The sequence below is a fragment of the Saimiri boliviensis genome, chromosome 14 (genome assembly GCF_048565385.1).
Source record: "Saimiri boliviensis isolate mSaiBol1 chromosome 14, mSaiBol1.pri, whole genome shotgun sequence".
Lineage (NCBI taxonomy): Eukaryota > Metazoa > Chordata > Mammalia > Primates > Cebidae > Saimiri > Saimiri boliviensis.
In genome coordinates, this window is record NC_133462.1 from 9,595,260 (window position 1) to 9,613,309 (window position 18,050).

Below are 18,050 nucleotides of genomic sequence, written 5' to 3' on the forward strand. Positions count from 1 at the left end.
AGGTCAGGAGTTTGAAACCAGCCTGGCCAATATGGTGAAACCCTATCTCTACAAAAATATAAAAATTAGCCGGCACAGTGGCTCATGCCTGTAATCCCAGCACTTTGGGAGGCCAGCGTGGGCAGATTACGAGTTCAGGAGATCGAGACCATCCTGGCCAACACGGCAAAACCCCATCTCTACTAAAAATACAAAAAAATTAGCTGGGGGTGGCAGCGTGTGTCTGTGGTCCCAGCTACTTGGGAGGCTGAGGCAGGCAAATCACTTGAACCCAGGAGGCAGAGGTTGTAGTGAGCTGAGATTGTGCCACTGCACTCCAGCCTGGTGACAGAGTGAGACTCCATCTCAAAATAAATAAATAAATAAATAAATTAGCTGGGCATGGTGGCACACATCTGCAATCCCAGCTACTCAGGAGGCTGAGACAGGAGAATTGCTTGAATCCGGGAGGTGGAGGTTAAAGTGAGCCAAGATCACGCCACTGTACTCCAGCCTGGGCAACAGAGGGAGACCTTGTCTCAAAAATAAATAAATAAATAAATAGTCAGTGTGATGGTATTGCAAATTGGGAGGTGGAACCTTTAAGAAGCGTTTAGGTCATGAGGGTACGACTGCCTTCAAAACTGGACTAATGCTGTTGTTGCAGGAGTGGGTTTGCTTGATCTTCCTCCCACTTTTCTCTTTGTCCTTCTGCTATGTGATCCCTTCTGTCATGTAATGATGCCGAAAGAAGACCCTCCCCAGATGGTGACATCTTGATATTGGACTTCCCAGCCTCCAGAACCACAAGCCAACAAATTTCTGTTCATTGTAAGTTACCCAGCCTATGATATTCTGTCATAGCGACACAAAACAGACTGAGACTAGGCAGTTCCAGCCCCAGGGCCTTTGCATCTGCTGTCCTGTTTCCCTTCACTGAGATCTTCCAAAGTGTGGCTCCTTCTCTTTATCCATTCTTTTTTCTTTTATTTATTTAGTTTTTTGAGACAGAGTGTCACTCTGTCACCAGGCTGGAGTGCAGTAGCATGATCACTGCTCACTGCAACCTCCGACTCCTGGGTTCAACTGATTCTCCTGCTTCAGCCTCTGGAGTAGCTGAGATTACCGGCGCATGTCACCACACCTGGCTAATTTTTGTACTTTTTAGTAGAGATGGGGTTTCACTGTGTTGGCCGGGCTGGTCTTGAACTCCTGACCTCAAGTGATCTGCCACCTCAGCTCCCAAAGCACTGAGATTACAGGTGTGAGCCACTGCACCTGGCCTACTCATTTTTAAAATTTTAATGAAAAAACATTTTTAGGACACTCTCACTTTGTTGCACAGGCTGGACTGCAGTGAATAGATTACAGATCATTGCAGCCTCGATCTCCCAGGCTCAAGTGATCCTCCCACCTTAGCCTCCCGAGTGGCACACACCACCATGCCCAACTAATTTTTGAATTTTTTTGTAGAGATGGAGTTCTCACAATGTTACCCAGGCTGGCCTGGAACTCCTGGACTCAAGCAAACCTCCTGCCTCAGCCTCCCAAAATGCTGAGATTACAGCCATGAGACACAGCCTGGCCTATCCATTTTTTTTTAACTTCCAAATTTCACCTATTCAGAAAGGCCCTTCCTGACCACCCCACTTAGCATAGCCCCCTACGCATTTCTTATCACATTCCCCATTTGATTTTCATAACAGAAGTTATTGCCTGCTTGATATTTTCTTTATGTATTTGCTCATTGCTTTTCTCCTTTATCAGATTGTAAGCTCTGTGAGAGCAGGGACCTTATTTAACACTATATATACTCTGTGTCTAAAGGAATGCTTGGCACATAGTAGACTTTCTTTTCTTTTTTTCTTTTTGAGATGGAGTTTCGCCCTTGTTGCCCAGGCTGGAGTGCAATGACACGATCTTGCCTCACTGCAACCTCGACCTCTTGGGTTCAAGTGATTTTCCTGCCTCAGTCTCCTGAGTAGCTGGGATTACAGGCATGTGCCACCACGCTTAGTGAATTTTGGATTTTTAGTAGAGACAGGGTTTCTCCATGTTGGTCAGGTTGGTTTTGAATTTCCGACCTCAGGTGATCCACCCACCTTGGCCTCCCAAAGTGCTGGGATTACAGGCGTAAGCCACTGATCCAAGTCATAGTAGACTTTCAATAAAGGGCATTTCAATCAATAAATGAATCAATGAGCAGTTCATCCCTCAGGTCACAGCTCAGATATCTCCTCCTAGAAACCTTCCTGACTCCCAGGAGTTCCAGACCATCCTGGGCAACATGGTGAAACCCCGTCTCTACTAAAAATAAAAAAATTAGCTGGGTGTGGTGGCTCACACCTGTAATCCCAGCTTCTCAGGAGGCTGAGGCAGGAGAATCACCTGAACCCAGGAAGTGGAGGTTGCAGTGAGCCGAGATCGTACCACTGCACTTCAGGCTGGGTGACGGAGTGACTCCATCTCCAAAAAAAAAAAAAAAAAAGAAAAGAAAAGAAAAAAGAAACCCTCCTGACTCCACAGGCTGACCTGTGACTTGTGCGCCCTGGTGTGGAAGGCCGATTGAGGCTAATATATTTCCTCTCTTGGGACGACATTTTGGTATGAGATCTGGAGGGATGGGTTGTGGCCAACAAGAGCTGAAATTATGAGGGAGCAGAACTTTTGGGTAAAGAATTGAACAGCCTCTGGGAGAGGCAATCTTAGAAACAAAGAGAAAGGGAGAGAGAGGGAGGAGACAAACAGAGGGAGGGAGGGAGAAGAGAGAGTAAGACAGAATCAGCCAGGTGCAGTCGCTCACGCCTGGAATCCGAGCACTTTGGGAGGCCGATGTGGGCAGATCATTTGAGGTCAGGAGTTTGAGACCAGCCTGACCAACATGGTGAAATCCTGTCACTACTAAAAATAAAAATAAAAATAAATTAGCCAGGAGTGGTGGCACATGCCTGTAATCCCCCCTGCTCAGGAGGCTGAGGCAGAAGAATTGCTTGAACCCGGGAGGCGGAGGTTGTAGTGAGCCAAGATCCCTCCATTGCACTCCCACCCGGGCGACAGAGTGAGACTCCGTCTCAAACAAAACAAAACAACAACAACAACAACAAAACAGAAAGCGCTGAAAGAGTAGCCGGCCCCAGGCTTAGCCTCAATTTCTGACTTCTGCGTTCCTCTGTTTATTTTTCCAGTAAACCTCCTTTTCCTAAGGAAACCTGAATGAGACTCTGCTTCCTGCAACCGAAAATGTCCTGGCATAGCCGGTGCTCCTTCCCATGCCCCTGCCATGCCCCCGCGACCTCCATTACTGCAAGAATCACGCTGCGTTGCCATTATCCCCGTCCCTGTCTGCCATCCTTACAAGACCCTGTGTTCTTTGAAGAATAAGTCCATGGTCTTATTCATCTGTGTTTCAGCGCCCAGCATGAGCCCTAGTTCCTAGCGGGTGCTCAGTAAGTATTTATGAAGAAGGGATGCTTTTCTCGCCCTCTTTGAGGGGATCCTGATTCCCAATCTACCAGTTCTCAATTCTCCTCTCTTAAGTCTTCTTCCCCACCCATCACCTCTTCCCACATTCACCTCATCCTCATTCAGGATTAAAGGTCTCTCCTTTCACTGTTCTGTCACCAAACTCACCAATTTTTCCACTCCCAGAGCTTCCTATTGTTGAGATGCTGTTTTCCAACAAACTCAGTTCTCCTCTTCTAAAATAATAGTGCGTAAGTTGGGCACACACTTGTCCAGTTAGGACTGACATTTCCCAGCCTTCCTTGCAGTTGGCCCAGCCACGTGCAAGAATGATATTCAAACCATCCAGCAATTGGCAACGCACAAGCGCTAGCCAATCAGAATGGACTCTAGCAAATCAGAATGGACGTCTAGCCAATCGGAATGGACGTCTAGTGAGACGTCTAGCTAATCAGAATAGACATTTAGCCAATCCCAATAGACATCTAGCCAATCAGAATGGACACCACTGTCAACAACCAGTAAGCCAGCCCTGACCATGTGACAACCTTCTCAACAATAAGATGTGAGGCATGTCCCTTCTGCCTCACTTACTCAAAAGGAAAGTGCTTGCTGTCCATTTCCTCTCTTCCCCTTCTCATGAGCTACAATTCAGACGTGACCACGACCCCATTTCGACCATGCAGAGAAGACAGAGCAACAAGGTGGGAGGATCGTGGGTCCCTGAATGATCACATGGATCAGCAGTCTCCTGATAACCAGGAATGCTCATCTCTGGGTTGTTATGTGAGAGAGAAACAAACTTCTACCTTATTTGGGCCACTGGACTGTTGGGTCTTTTTTGCTACTGAAGCTCAGCTCATAGTCTAGGTATTTAGGTGAATCTAAAATGCTATCAATTATAAGAGGTACCACAAAGAAAGACAAAAGTGCTGCCAATTAAGCCATGATAAGCCATCAATTATAAGACAGATCTCGTTTTCAAAGACCTAAACATGTGAAAATTATACATCTTAGAGTCATGAAATGCAGTAATACACTCACTTTATCTCAGATGTTTTTTCCAAATGACTTGATTTAACCTCAGAAAAGAGACCCAATTACACCTACTTTACATAAAAGAAAACTGAGGCTCGAGGAGCAGATGTGACCCATTTGAGCCACTCATCCAGAGAGTACTCCGGGTAGCTAGGCTCTGGGAGGAGCCCATCCATGCCCCTCCCATTCCAGCCCCACTCACCTATGGAGACTCTCGCCGCGGTGGGTGCGGTTCTGGGCGCGACAGTCGTGGCCGAGCTCAGGAAGGAAACCATAGTCACGCAGCAGGGCCTGGGCGCCTCTGGCCACTACGGCCACGCCAGCTGCCACTCGCCGAGCCAGGTCATCCCGCCAGCCAGCCGAGCGCACTGCAAACAGTCCGGCAGGCAGCGGGGCGCCTCCTGGTAGAAGAGGGGGCTCGCCAGGGGCCCCAGAGCCCCCGCCTCCAGCCAGCTGGGGTCCCACCATGAACCAGACGTAGCCAGACCCAGTGAGGCCAGCCTCCTCAGCGGCCCGGAACACGGGCTCAGCCTCCTCTCGGGCGCAGAAGAGCAGGCGGATCTGCGCGCTGACACTGCGGAGCTGGGCACTGAGCACCGCCTCGCCCGCCCCCGGGTCCAGCGTCAGCGCCCCGCGGTGCTCCCAGCCCACCAGGCTGCCGTCGGTCAGCACCTCGATGTAAGACAGGAAGGCCCGGTGGCCAGGGGCACGCGTGGTCACCGCTACAAAGGACGTCCAGTCGTACTCCTCCAGCACCTCGAAGATGACCTGAAGCTGTTGCTCGGTGGAGGAGCCCAGCTGCAGGAAGGTGGAGCCCTTCTCCTGCCGGGGAGGGAGGAGGATGTCAGGCCTCCCGATGTGGGGACCTCAACTGTCAGCAATAGATAAGGGGACCACAGCTCCCAATAAGGCAGACTGACTAGATAGGTTCACTAAACCCATCTTCTTTTCCTGCCAGGGCACAGGGCTAGATCTGGATTAGCTTTAACTATGTAACTGAGTTTTTCTAGACTCATCCATAAAACCTCACTTTTTTATTTTTTTATTTTTTTTTTTTGACAGAATCTTGCTCTGTCACCCAGACTGGAGTGCAGTGGCAGGATTTCAGCTACTGCAACCTCCACCTCCTGGGTTCAAGTGATTTTCCTGCTTCAGCCTCCCGAGTAGCCACCACCCCTCTCTAATTTTCATATTTTTAGTAGAGACCAAGTTTCGCCATGTTGGCCAGGCTGGTCTCGAACTCCTGACCTCAGGTGATGCACCCACCTTGGCCTACCAAAGTGCTGGGATTATAGGCATGAATGTCTGTAATCCGCACCCGGCCTGGACTTTTTATGAATGAGAAACAACCTCCTGTTGGGTGATCCACTGACATGTGGGGGTTCATCTGTTCCAGCAGCTAACATCACTGTCATTAATACAACCAGCATCCAGTAAAGGAACTACAGCCCCCAGCAGCCACTGAGAGGGACTGGATCCCTGTAGGCAGTGAGGAGACTACATCTCCCAGCATGCAATGTGAGTGCTGCCAGTATTTCCCAACTGGAAGAAGCTTTGGCAAGTGTACATTCCCTTCTTCGCTTTTCCTCCTACCTTCCTTCCTGTCACCTCTTCCTCTGCCTCCTTTGCTGGTCCCTCTTCCTCAGCCAGAATTCTAAATGTGGGAGTACCTGAGTGTTCTCTTTTCTTCTCTGTCCTCTCTCCCTGGTGATTTCAACCAGGCGCATGAGTTTTAATACTGTCTCCCATGTTATCCAATATGGTGACTGCTAGCCACTCATAGCTATTCAAGTTTAAAATAATTAAAATTAAATAAAATTGGCCGGGCGTGTGGGCACACGCCTGTAATTCCAGCATTTTGGGAGACTTCGGTGGGCAGATCACGAAGGCAAGAGATCAAGACCATCCTAGCCAACACGGTGAAACCCTGTCTCCACTAAAATTACAAAAATTAGCCGGGCATTTGGCACGTGCCTGTAGTCCCAGCTACCTGGGAGGCTGAGGCAGGAGAATTGCTTGAACCCAGAAGGCAGAGGCCACAGTGAGCTGAGATTGCCCCACTGCACTCCAGCCTGGGTGACAGAGCGAGATTCTGTCTCAAAAATAAATAAATAAATAAAATGTATCCTGAATCAAGGACCATAGGAAAAAAATATTAAATAGAATTTTAAAGTTATCTGCTTGCACTAACCACATATCAAGAGCTCATCAGCCACATGTGGCTTGTGGCTCTCATATTGGACAGAGCAACTATAGACCACATTCATCCTTGCAGAAAGTTCTATTGGACAGTGCTGGTTATGCTAATGACTCCTGTCCTCAGTCACAACCTCTCGTGTGAGCTCCAGACAAACCTATGCCCCTGCTGTTTTTTGTTTTGTTTTGTTTTTGTTTGAGACAGTCTTCTTCTGTCGCCCAGGCTGGAGTGCAATGGCACAATCTCTGCTCACTGCAACCTCTGCCTCCCAGGTTCAAGCAATTCTCCTGCCTCAGCCTCTCTAGTAGCTGGGAATACAGGTGTGCACCACCACACTCAGCTAATTTTTGTATATATATATATATATATATATATATATATTTTTTTTTTTTTTTTTTTTTTTTTTTTTTTGAGACGGAGTTTCGCTCTTGTTACCCAGGCTGGAGTGCAATGGCGCGATCTCGGCTCACCGCAACCTCCGCCTCCTGGGTTCAAGCAATTCTCCTGCCTCAGCCTCCTGAGTAGCTGGGATTACAGGCACGTGCCACCATGCCCAGCTAATTTTTTGTATTTTTAGTAGAGACGGGGTTTCACCATGTTGACCAGGATGGTCTCGATCTCTTGACCTCGTGATCCACCCGCCTCAGCCTCCCAAAGTGCTGGGATTACAGGCTTGAGCCACCACGCCCGGCTATTTTTGTATTTTTAATAGAGATGGGGTTTCACCATGTTGGCCAGGCTAGTCTGGAACTCTTGACCTCAAGTGATCTGCCTGCCTCAGCCTCCCAAAGTGCTGGGATTACAGGCGTGAGCCTGCGCCTGGCCCCTATCCCCCTCTTTCTTTATTCAATATCTCCTCTTGGATTTCCAAGAGGTGTCTCAAAATCAGCATGTCAAAAACAGAATGCTTGCTCTTTCCCCTAACTCAAATTTGTTCTGCTTTTTTTTCTCTCTTTTTGTAAAGGAGCAAAGAATGTAAAGGAATAAAAAGCAGCTGTCTTGGTGGTGCATGCCCATAATCCCAGCTACTTGGGAAGCTGAGGCAGGAGAATCTCTTGAACCCAGGAGGCGGAGGTTGCAGTGAGCCAAAATTGCACCATTGCACTCCAGCCTGGGCAACAAGAGCGAAACACCATCGCAAAAAAAAAAAAGAAAAGAAAAGAAAAAAAAGAGCAGTTGCCTTTTTTCCCCGTCTCTCTCTTATTCACCCTGATGCTCAGGCCTCAAATCTAAATAACCATTTCCCTCTCTTTCCCTGACACTCACATCCAGCCATCTCCAAGTCTTCTTAGCTCTAGGTTCAAACTTAGCTCCAGCTGTCTGCTTCTCACTGTCATCACTGTCACAACTCTCATTGTTGTGACTTTCTTGCCCAGCTATCTTACAGCTTTCCCACTCATCTCTGTCTTCCTTTCTTTTCTTTTCTTTTTTTTTTTTTTTTTTGAGATGGAGTCTCGCTCTGTCACCCAAGCTGGAGTACAGTGGAGAGATCTTGGCTCACTGCAACCTCCATCTTCCAGGTGCAAGTGAGTCTCTTGCCTCAGCCTGCTGAGTAGCTGGGATTACAGGTATGTGTCACCACGCCCAGCTAATTTTTGTATTTTTTATAGAGACTGGGTTTCGCCATGTTGGCCAGGCTGGTCTGGAACTCCTGACCTCAGGTGATCTGCCTGCCTCGGCCTCCCAAGGTGGTGGGATTACAGGCGTGAGCCACCGTGCCCGGCCCATTTCTGTTTTCAATCTTGCATTTTCCAGTCTCTTCTCCAAACGGCAGCCAGAGTGATTGTTTCAATATACTAATTGGATCCCATCCCTTCTCAGTTGAAAACTTTCCAATGATTCTACCTCAGAATCAAAGCCAAAGTCCTCACCGGGGCCCCAAGTCCCTGCATGAACTGGCCCCTGTTGCTTCTCTGACCTCATCACCTGCCACTCCAACCCCCAACGGGCTCCAGCCACACTCCCTTCTTTCTCTTCCTCAAATACATCAAGCTCCTTCCAGCTTCAAGGGCTTTGTCCTTAGTTGTTGCCTCTCTCCTGGGGACACTTTCCCCAGCTCCTCCACACCAGACCACCACCTGACATCCCCAGCTCAGGTGTCCCTGCCTCAGGGTAGCCTCCCCTGACTGCCACCGATTGAAACTCCATCCTCAGTCATTATAACATCCTGAATACTTCCTCCGGGAGGCCCGATTTTACTGTTACTGGTTTTGTCTGTCTCACCATTAAAATGCAAGCTCTATAAGGCAGGGACCTGGTTTCTCTCTCTCATCCCCCCCGCCCCCCCATCCGCCCTCTAGAACTGTATTCCCGAGGAATTAAAACAGCCTGGGCACAGAATCAGCTCTCAATAAATCTTTCTGTAATGCAGTGAGAACAGCAAGTGGGCTTTCTCCCTAGCCGCGTGCCTGTGGGAAAATGTGTAGGGGATATTGCAGTTGTCCTGAGGGAATGAGGTCTTTTTCGTTTCTGTTTTTGTTTTGAGCTCATTCTGTCCCCCTGGCTGGAGTGCAGTGTCACGATCTCAGCTCACTGCAACTTCCGCCTCCGGGATTCAAGCGATTCTCATACCTCAGCCTCCTGAGTAGCCAAAATTACAGGTGCCTGCCACCACACCTGGCTAATTTTTGTATTTTCAGTAGAGATGGGGTTTCACCATGTTGGCCAGGCTGGTCTCAAACTCCTGACTTCAGGTGATCCACTTGCCTCGGCCTCCCAAAGTGCTGGGATTACAGGCGAGAGCCACTGCACTTGGCCAGAAATGAGGTCTTATTTTAACGAATGAGAACCTCTTCCTTCAGCAGGTGGAGGTGTGCTGAGGGGACCACATTGCCAGTATTCAATGGGGCACAGATGGAGCTGTGAAGACCACTCTTTCTTCCACCCAGTGGCAGCGAGGGGACTACATTTCCCAGAATGCTATGGGCATACACCGAGCTGACCACAGTGCCCAGCGGACAATGAAACAGAACGGACCACACTTCTTAGCAGCAATGAAGGTAGGAGGGACCACGCCTTTGAGTATGCCTCGGAAGTGGCAGTTAAGAAATAAGTTCGCCTCCAGGGCATCTGCCTACACATCACTTTAAAGTACCATGCCAAGGAGAACAAGAAAGTTGGACAGAGGTCCTTCCCAGAACGCTCTGAACAGGAAAGGACTACGAATCTCTGCATACAATAGTGATGCAGTCACACAACCACCGGGCGCACAGCAGGGAATGGGCAGATTGAAGGAAGCTCCACCCACTCAAGTGGCTCCATCCTCTGGGTTGCACTGGCCCCACTTCTGGAGAGGCCCCGCCCCTTCTGAGGCCCCACTTTCTAGCTGAGCCATTCTTCTCAATCCACAGAGCAGGCTTGGTCCAGTTCTCTCCTTCTCTACCAGAGGTCCGCTACAACTGCCCCTTCTGTGCTCTTGGGAGTCAGGCCTTTCTCCAGGCTCCGGCCAGCTTCAACCTCTACCATCCCTTCCCCAGCAGGCTCCTGGCTTTGACCTCTCATTGGCTAGGCCCACCTCCACCGTAAGCCTTCATTCTCCTGCCCATCTTCTGGACTCTCGCTTTCCACACCTCACAGTGGGGTATGTTCCGTCTCAAACTCTACTCTCAGGACTGGCTTCCTCTCCAGACCCACCCCTTTATTAGAGTGCTTAGGCCCCGCCTCCTCCCTGGCCTCGCCCCCAACTGGCTAGCCCCTCCCCCTTTCCTGACTCACTCCTCTGACCCCGCCCTAAACCTCGATTTTTGCTTCTTGGTTCTTCCCCTTGCCCATCCTCCTCTCTGTAATGACTCCTCCCCTTTTCCGACTCCTCCTCTTAGAAGATGGCTCCTGCATCCCTAGCCGACCTCTAGACCGTGCTCAACCGGCCGACCCCTCCCCAAACTCTGTCCTCGGTATCTGATACCTCTGATACTTCCTGGCTCTCACGTCTCCGCAAGACTCGCCCCTTTCTTTCTGAACGCCATTCATTTTCTTTCCTTATTTTTTTTGAGACTAAGTCTCACTGTGTCGCCCAGGCTGGAGTGCAATGGCACGATCTCGGCTCACTGCAGCCTCCGTGTCCCAGGTTCAAGGAATTCTCCTGCCTCAGCCTCCTGAGTAGCTGAGATTACAGGCGCCCGCCACCACGCCCGTCTAATTTTTGTATTTTTAGTAGAGACCGGGTTTCACCATGTTGGCCAGGCTGGACTCGAACTCCTGTGACCTCAAGTGATCCTCTGGCCTCTGCTTTCCAAAGTGCGGGGATTCCAGGCGTGAGCCGCCGCACGCGAGCCCATTCCTTTTCAACTGACTTATTCCCGCGCTGATCCTAGATCCTACCTTTCCCTCAGATTTTGCCATCTGGGGTTGGTCCCTTTTCGTCCCCAGTCCCTAACTAACCCTTCTCTTGACTCGTGTTTTCCACAGTCCCTTACCTGCGATGAATGGGCCCACGTCCTCCCTATACTATGATCATGGAGGACTGGCCCCTTTTTGACCCTTAAGTCCCGTCTTACCCTATAGACCAGCCCCCTCCAAGTCAGCCTGGCCTCTTACCTAGCCCGAAGACCTGCCTGCCGTCTGGGCCCGCCTTGTCCCAGACTCGAACACACAGAACTGGCCCCGCCCCCTTCAGGCCCCGCCCATGCTGGCTGTCACAGACCCGCCCCCCCACGGCTTGCCCCGCCTCTCCCGTGGCACCGCCCCCGCCCCGGGCGCGCGCACCTTGGGCGTGAGCACGAGCGCGGCGCCGCCGTGCACGGCCACGATGGGCAGCGAGGTCTGCGCCGACAGGAAGTCGAGGATGGGTGCGACGGCGGGCGCGCGCGAGTCGTCCTCGAAGACCACGCCGTGCACGCGCAGCCCCGACAGCAGGTCGCAGAGCTGCAGCACGAGGCTGCGCGGGTCCGAGCCGTTGAGCACCAGCGCCACGGGCCGCACGTCCAGGCCCGGGCTGCGCACGGCGGCCGCCACGGCGGGGCCCAGGCGCGCAGCCTCGGCCGCGTAGGCGGGCCCCGAGAACACGAGCGCCACGTTGAGCGGCCGCGCCCCGCCGGGGACCCCGCCGGGCCCACCGGCCCCGCCCGGCCCCGGCGCCTCCTCCGGGAACGGGCTGGCGCAGGCCAGCGCCAGGAGCAGCAGCATCTTAGCGGGGCCCCGAGGGCCGCGGGGGCCACCGGCGCCGCGCATCGCCTGCGGGCCCCGCGGGGCGGCCTCTGAGCGCCCGGGAGAGACGGGGAGGAGAGGGAGGCACAGACGGGGAGGCGCAGAGACAGGGAGACGAGATAGAGAGACGCACAGAGGAGGAGATGCAGCGAGGGAGAGGCGCAGAGAAGGGGAGGACAGGGGGCGGTCGGGGTGATGGAACGCAGGGAGAGACACGCGGAGGACGAGAGAGATGGAGGGGAGAGAGACACAGCAGAGGAAGGTGGAGGGGCGAGGTGAGAACAAACGCCAGGCAGAGGAAGAGGTGAAACGGGGAGACGCAGAGATAGGGCGACACAGAGATAGGAAGAAGTTGAGAATGGGATTGGGGGAGACGTAAAAAAGAGGGTGGATGATGGGGTCAGGGGAAGATACAGAGTAAGGGGAGAGAGAGAGGGCAAGAGACAAGATGGGGATGGGGAGACCCACAGAGGTGGGATCAGGACAGGAGCAGAGAGACCCAGGGAGACGGGGAGGGAAAGAGCGCCAGGAAGAAGGAGAGAGACGGAAGAAGCAACAGAGACAGGGAGAAGACAGACAGAGAGGATGGAGTGGCAGAAATGGGAGTGAGGGAGGCCCAGGGGGAGGACGATAGAGGCGGGGAGAGATGCAGGAAGGCGGGAGAGATAAGCGAGACAAGAAAGTTGGACAGAGAAGACAGAAAGCCAGCCAGGAAGAGGGAGACAGAGACTCCAAGTCCACCAGGAGACACGGGCACATAAGGGACGGGGACACGGAATGGAGATTGAGGGAGGCAGGCAGAGCGGCGTGCAAACAGGACAGAAATAGCGAGGCAAGGCCAAGATCGGGACCCCCGCCAGGGAGGTGCCCAGCACAGACATGAAAGCAAGGCGGGGAAGGCGATTGGCAGGAGGGAGCAGAAATAAAAGCGAGGAAAAGGGAGAGAAAAAACGAGAGAGGGAAAAGGGGTCAGGTGTGTGGGGAGAGAGACAGAGAGAAAGAGAAATTAGTGGGGCACCCTGAGGAGAGACAATGCCCACATGACCTTACCCTTCACCCTGACCACAACCCCTAACCCATTTGTCCCCTTACTCCTGTCCCTGTCCCCTCATTCTCAAAGCAAGTGAGTCATCGCCTCTGCTGGGATGTGGAGTTGGGGGGCACAGCTGTGGAGAGCTGGGGGCGGGGGTCCCTGGCACCCAGGCCGGATCACTTTGGTAAATTAGAGGAGATCGTCTCTCTTCCTGGGCCCCCTGTTGAATACTAGCCGCCTGAGGAGGTCGTTGGGCTGGGAGCCAGTCGCCTGGGTCCTGCCTGGGACTGAGGGAGGAAGGCACTGGGGGTCTGGACTCCTGGTTCCCAGAGAAGGACTGGCGTCTGCACTAGGGCCTTCCTGAAGGAGTGAGGGTCCAGACAGGGGAGGGTTCTCTCCTGGTTGTCAGTCAGGCTCCTGTCCGGTTGCCATGGTAGCGAAGGCCTCGTCTACCCCACAGACTGCTAGGGTAGGGGAAAGGCCCACACCTCCTCTCCTGCCTTGAGGCCACAGCCCCTCCCCTCTGCTCACCACCTCACCTTCCCAGAGCTCCCGGGCCCCTGTCTCCTCAGGGAAGGGGATGGGGGCTCCTAGTATGCCCATCCCTCCCCGATCCTGGCTCCTCTTCGCCCCTCCTCTCCCTTGCCCTTCCCCAAGCAGCTGGCTCAATCAGTGCTCAGAATAACCCCCCCACTCCGCCCCAAAATAACCCACAGCTGTGGCCTGGCCCCCGCGGGGTTAACACTCTCGCTCCCCTCCCTTCCCAGTGGCTGCTCACCCTCCAGCCCCTCCTCTGCCTCTCCTAGACCCACCCCTACCTGGCTTCTGCTCTTAGGGACCTTGGGTCCTGCTCCCTGCTGAGGTCCAGGAGGGCAGCCCAGGCCCCACCCTTCTCAGGGGGGCTGCATGCTCAGTTCCTTCCCATAGGGATTAGGGAGAAGAGCCTCCCTGCTTCAGGGACTGAGGAGGGGCATCCCCAGTCCTCCAGGACTCTGAAGGCCCAACCCCCAGAACCCACGCCCGCAGGGATCACCGAGTCCAGCCCCTCAACAACTCCCCCCCACCACCCTCCCCTCCGTCTCCACCTCCTCTTGAACCTCCGTTTCCACTTCCATCTGCACCGGGCTAAAGTCCTGGACTCCTGTCCCCTGCCCTGTCAGGGCCTCAGGGGACTGAGCTCCCAGCCTGTCCTTCCTCAGAAGCCCTATCCCCTGCCTCCGTCCGTAAAGACCCAGGAGTCCTGCCGGCAGCCCCTTCCTCCCGCAGCCCTTGGAAGTCTGGGCATTCAGTCCTGTTCTTTCCCGGGACCCAGGGGGCCGGACCCCTCCTGCCCCAAGACTCTGGAACTCCAGTGCCCAACCTCCTCTCCCCACAGGAACTGGGAGTCCAGGTCCCCAACTCCTCTCTTTCCCCAAAACCCAGGAGTCGGGGTTCCTGCCCCTCTCCTCCCTTAAGGATCTCCTTTTGGTTTCAAACTCCATAATTGCCAACGTCCTGGGTGCCCCCCCCCAGCTCCAGCTTCCCTAGTCACCCCACTTAGATCCTGTACATAGCATAGCCTGTCCCCAAGTGGGGAGGAGGAAGAGGGTGCCAGAAATTCCTAGGGTGTCCCTGTCTTCATTGCCCCCCAATACAGCACCCAACACAGAAGGGAGGAGAAGCCACTTAGATCAACAGCTCCCCCCGCAACCTCGAGTTGTGCTGCAGACGGCGTCCCGATTCCTCCCCCCGCACCACCCCCCCAGCACACACACACAACACCCATCTCTCCCCACCCGAATCCTGATGCTTGGAAGAGGCTGGAAGGGTGTTCCAGAACCTTGAGGAAGGGGTGGGAGCTTGGGGCAAGGGGTGCTGGGGGCCTGGATGCCCTCAAGGTCCTTGGCAGGGGTATTAATAGCAGACTCATTGCTCTGACATGGGAGGCGAGAGCGAGAGGAGAGAGGGAGAGGGCCGGCCAGCGATGGGGGACACTGATGCAGGGAGGGGTGCAGAGAGAGGGTGAGATGAGAGATGGAGGGATAGCGATATGGGGCATCAGGTATGTGGGGCTGGGGAGAGGGAGCCAAGTGTCAGAGAAATGGGGGGCTGGAAAGGTCTGAGGTATGGGGACCCAGGAAAAAGGAGCTCAGAGAGAGAGAGAGAGAGGGTGGAGAGAGTCCCTGAGGGACAGGGTAGCTAGGTGGGGGCCAAGACCCCTGCCCGCCATTCCACCCCCCTCCCTCCATGAGGCTCCTAGCCAACTTCCCCTGTCCTAGATTTGGGGGTCCACATTCCCACCACCACCCCTGCATCCCCTGTCCCCTCCTTACCTTTTCATGACCCTGTTCTGTGGGGGGGATTGTGGGGGGGCCAGGACCGGAACCCGGCGTCCAGCGACCCCAAGATTCCGAGTAGGGCTCTGAGAGCCGATGTGGGGGGGCAGGCCCCGGGGCGGCAGCAGTGGTGGTGGCGGCAGCAGCGGCGGCCAGGACCTCCTGTCTGTCCCTGGCTCTGTCTCTCCTTCCTCTTCCTTGGTCTTGTCCTGCCCTGTCTGTCCCCCAAGGTTGCGGCCACCTGGACTAGGCGAGGACGTGGCTACACATGTTGCTTTGGAAGTTGGGCCCCGGACATTGCGGAGGCTGTCGGGGTGTCCTCCTGCTGCCCCGACCCCATGGGGATCCCCCCTCCGCCCACCTGGGGTGCCCCCCTCTGCTGCTTCAGCCCGGGCTCCTCCCCACTTTCCATGTGTCCAGTCCCGCCTCTCTCTGGCTCATTCGCACCCCCGCTTTGTGCCCTCAGCACCCCCCACCCGCCACCCTCACCTCCAGAGTCTGTGTCTGTCTGTCTGTCTGGGTCACCTCTGAAGCTGGTGGCTGGTGTGTGTGTGTGAGGAGCGGGAGATTGCCTGCCTGGGGAACTGCTTGCTCCTTCCTCGCTTGGCCACCTCCAGACCCCCCCTCGACGCCCCCACTCTCAAACACAGGCAGAAACACACATACACTCACGCACACACGCACGACCTCACTTCCCTGGGATTCCCCCTCAACACCCCCAGAGCTTGAGGAGGGACACACACACACAGAGGGGGGGTCTAATGGGGGCCAGGCTGCCACTGCCGTTAGGGGCTGTTTGGACAGACAGGAGGACACAGGCAGCCGGGGACGCCCAGACGCCTGGCCGGACGCAGGCAGGAGACACAGAACCCAGGTACACACCACCCATCTGGGTTTGGGGGGCTGGGGTGGGAGGAGTAGGGGGGCCCACGACACCCAGGCAGGCAGCTCAGGGTCGGTACAGACAGGCAGACCCCTCCCTCCCTCAGCCGCCGCAGCCCTTACAGACACACCCCCCCTCCACCAGCCAGCCTGACCCCCTTACACACAGATCCTCACCGGGCAGATGGCAGACGCTCGAGAGACCTCTGGGGGCCGGGCGGACCCACCCAGGCGACACCCCCCAGCCGGGCACCGGTGGCCGAGGGAGGCTGCGGGATGCTGCGGGCGAGGGTGGCGGCGGCGGCCGCAGCTTGGAGGAGCCGGAGCGGGAGGGACTCGCACACTCGCTGTATTCTCGCACACACACACTCACTCGGGATGCGATTAACATTCAGTCCCCGTCCGCCACTGCCGGGAGACCCATAGCCCCCCCTCCTGGCCTCCCTGGGGACCCCTCCTCCTGCCAGGGCTTGGGGAAGGGGCCGCTCGCCGCCCCAGCTACCAGCCTCTGCCTTCCTCCTGGGACAAGGGAGTGAGGGGCTGAAAATAAAAAGGGAGGAAGAAGTCAGGCTTGGTGGGGGGCAGGCAGAGGCACGGAACCCGGTGTGGAGACATCAGCTTCAGAGCTAGACTCCAGGGCTAGGGTGGCTGCCCTCTGCCCCCTCCCTGCCTTGAGGCTCTGGAAACAGAAGACCTTTCCCTGACTTCAGGGTTCGCCATACTAAGACCCAATCTGTCGCTTTTATTGCCCCATAAGGCCAGGCCTGAAAGACAGGGTCTCCACCCTGGAGCCAGGAGTCCCGCCCCCCAGCCCCTCCTCCCTCAGACCCGGCAGTCCCTTCTCCACGGGGATCCAGGAATTTGGGGCCCCTCCTCCAAGTCTGACTCTCCCCCAGTATAAGCCATCCTCAGGGACCCAAGACTCGTGGATGTCACCCTTGGGCACCCGGTCCTTCCAACCCTCTGAAGAAACCAACATGCCTGCACTCCTTCCTTTATTGAGGCACCCTGGCCTCCATCACCTGTGGGTACCCCTCATCCAGAAGGGAAGCAGCATCTGTCCCCTCCTAGACGCAGGAGTCCAGACCACAGGCTGTTCCCCCTACACCACTGCCCTCCTGCTAGAGGGCTGGGCCTGACACTTTTGTAAAGCTACCGTGCAGCTCCGAGGTAGAGCACGGGGCAGGACACCTGGGGAGGAGATGGGGGACCTGGACTTCCGGGTTTGAGGGAGAAGGGGATGGGGTCTGGACTCCTGAGTCTGAGGGAGGAGGAGATGGGGGTCCTGGACTCCTGGGTCCAAGGAAGGAGGGGATGGGGTCTGGACTCTTGGGTCTGAGGGAGGAGAGTGTGAGGGTGGGAGAGGGTGTGTGTGGGGGGGGGCAGGGCAGAAATTCTGGAGCAGGGGGACGGGGGGAAGCCAGGGCCAGGGGCTCCCGAGGTAGTTTGGGTCAGAGTTTTGGCCTTGGGCCTCCTGGGTGGGGCTTTTGTTTCTTTCATCTTCAAGGTCTGGGAGAGCATGGTGAGGTGCACATTCTTGAAAAAGAAAAGAATTGGGGCCTAAATTTGTGAGTCGTAAAGGGAGAAAGAAACTGTAGATCTAGATTCTTAAGGTCAGGAAGTTTGAGCCATAAGATGGTGGGGATGGGACCCTAAGTTCCAAGGAACAGGGTCCTAGGAAAGAGGTGGGCTGGGGGCCTGGACTCCTGGGTCTGAGGGAGGAGGGGCTGGGGGCCCTGTACTGCAGGGTCTGAGGGAGGAGGAGATGGGGGTCCTGGACTGCAGGGTCTGAGGGAGGAGGGGCTGGGGGCCTGGGCTGCAGGGTCTGAGGGAGGAGGAGATGGGGCCTGGACTCCTGGGTCTGAGGGAGGAGGGACTGGAAAGGCTGGATTCCTGGGTCTGAGGGAGGAGCCTGGGGTCCTGGATTTTGGGTCTGAAAGAGGAGGGCCTGGGGTCCTGTAGTCCTGGGTCTGAGGCAGGAGAGCCTAGGGGCCTGGAC

General features: G+C 55.0%; 1 protein-coding gene across 1 annotated transcript in view; it reads right to left on the minus strand.

The window, feature by feature from the left end:
* Window positions 1-11,864, minus strand: part of GRIN2D (glutamate ionotropic receptor NMDA type subunit 2D) — a 57,493-nt gene extending 45,629 nt beyond the window's left edge. Inside the window, exons 1-2 of the mRNA XM_074386117.1 lie at window positions 11,381-11,864; window positions 4,682-5,301 (exon numbers count right to left, since the gene is read on the minus strand). Of these exons, the coding sequence (XP_074242218.1) occupies window positions 4,682-5,301; window positions 11,381-11,845 (1,085 nt within the window). The 5' untranslated portion in view covers window positions 11,846-11,864. The remainder of the gene's footprint in view (window positions 1-4,681; window positions 5,302-11,380) is intronic.
* Between the last annotated feature and the right edge of the window lie 6,186 nt (window positions 11,865-18,050).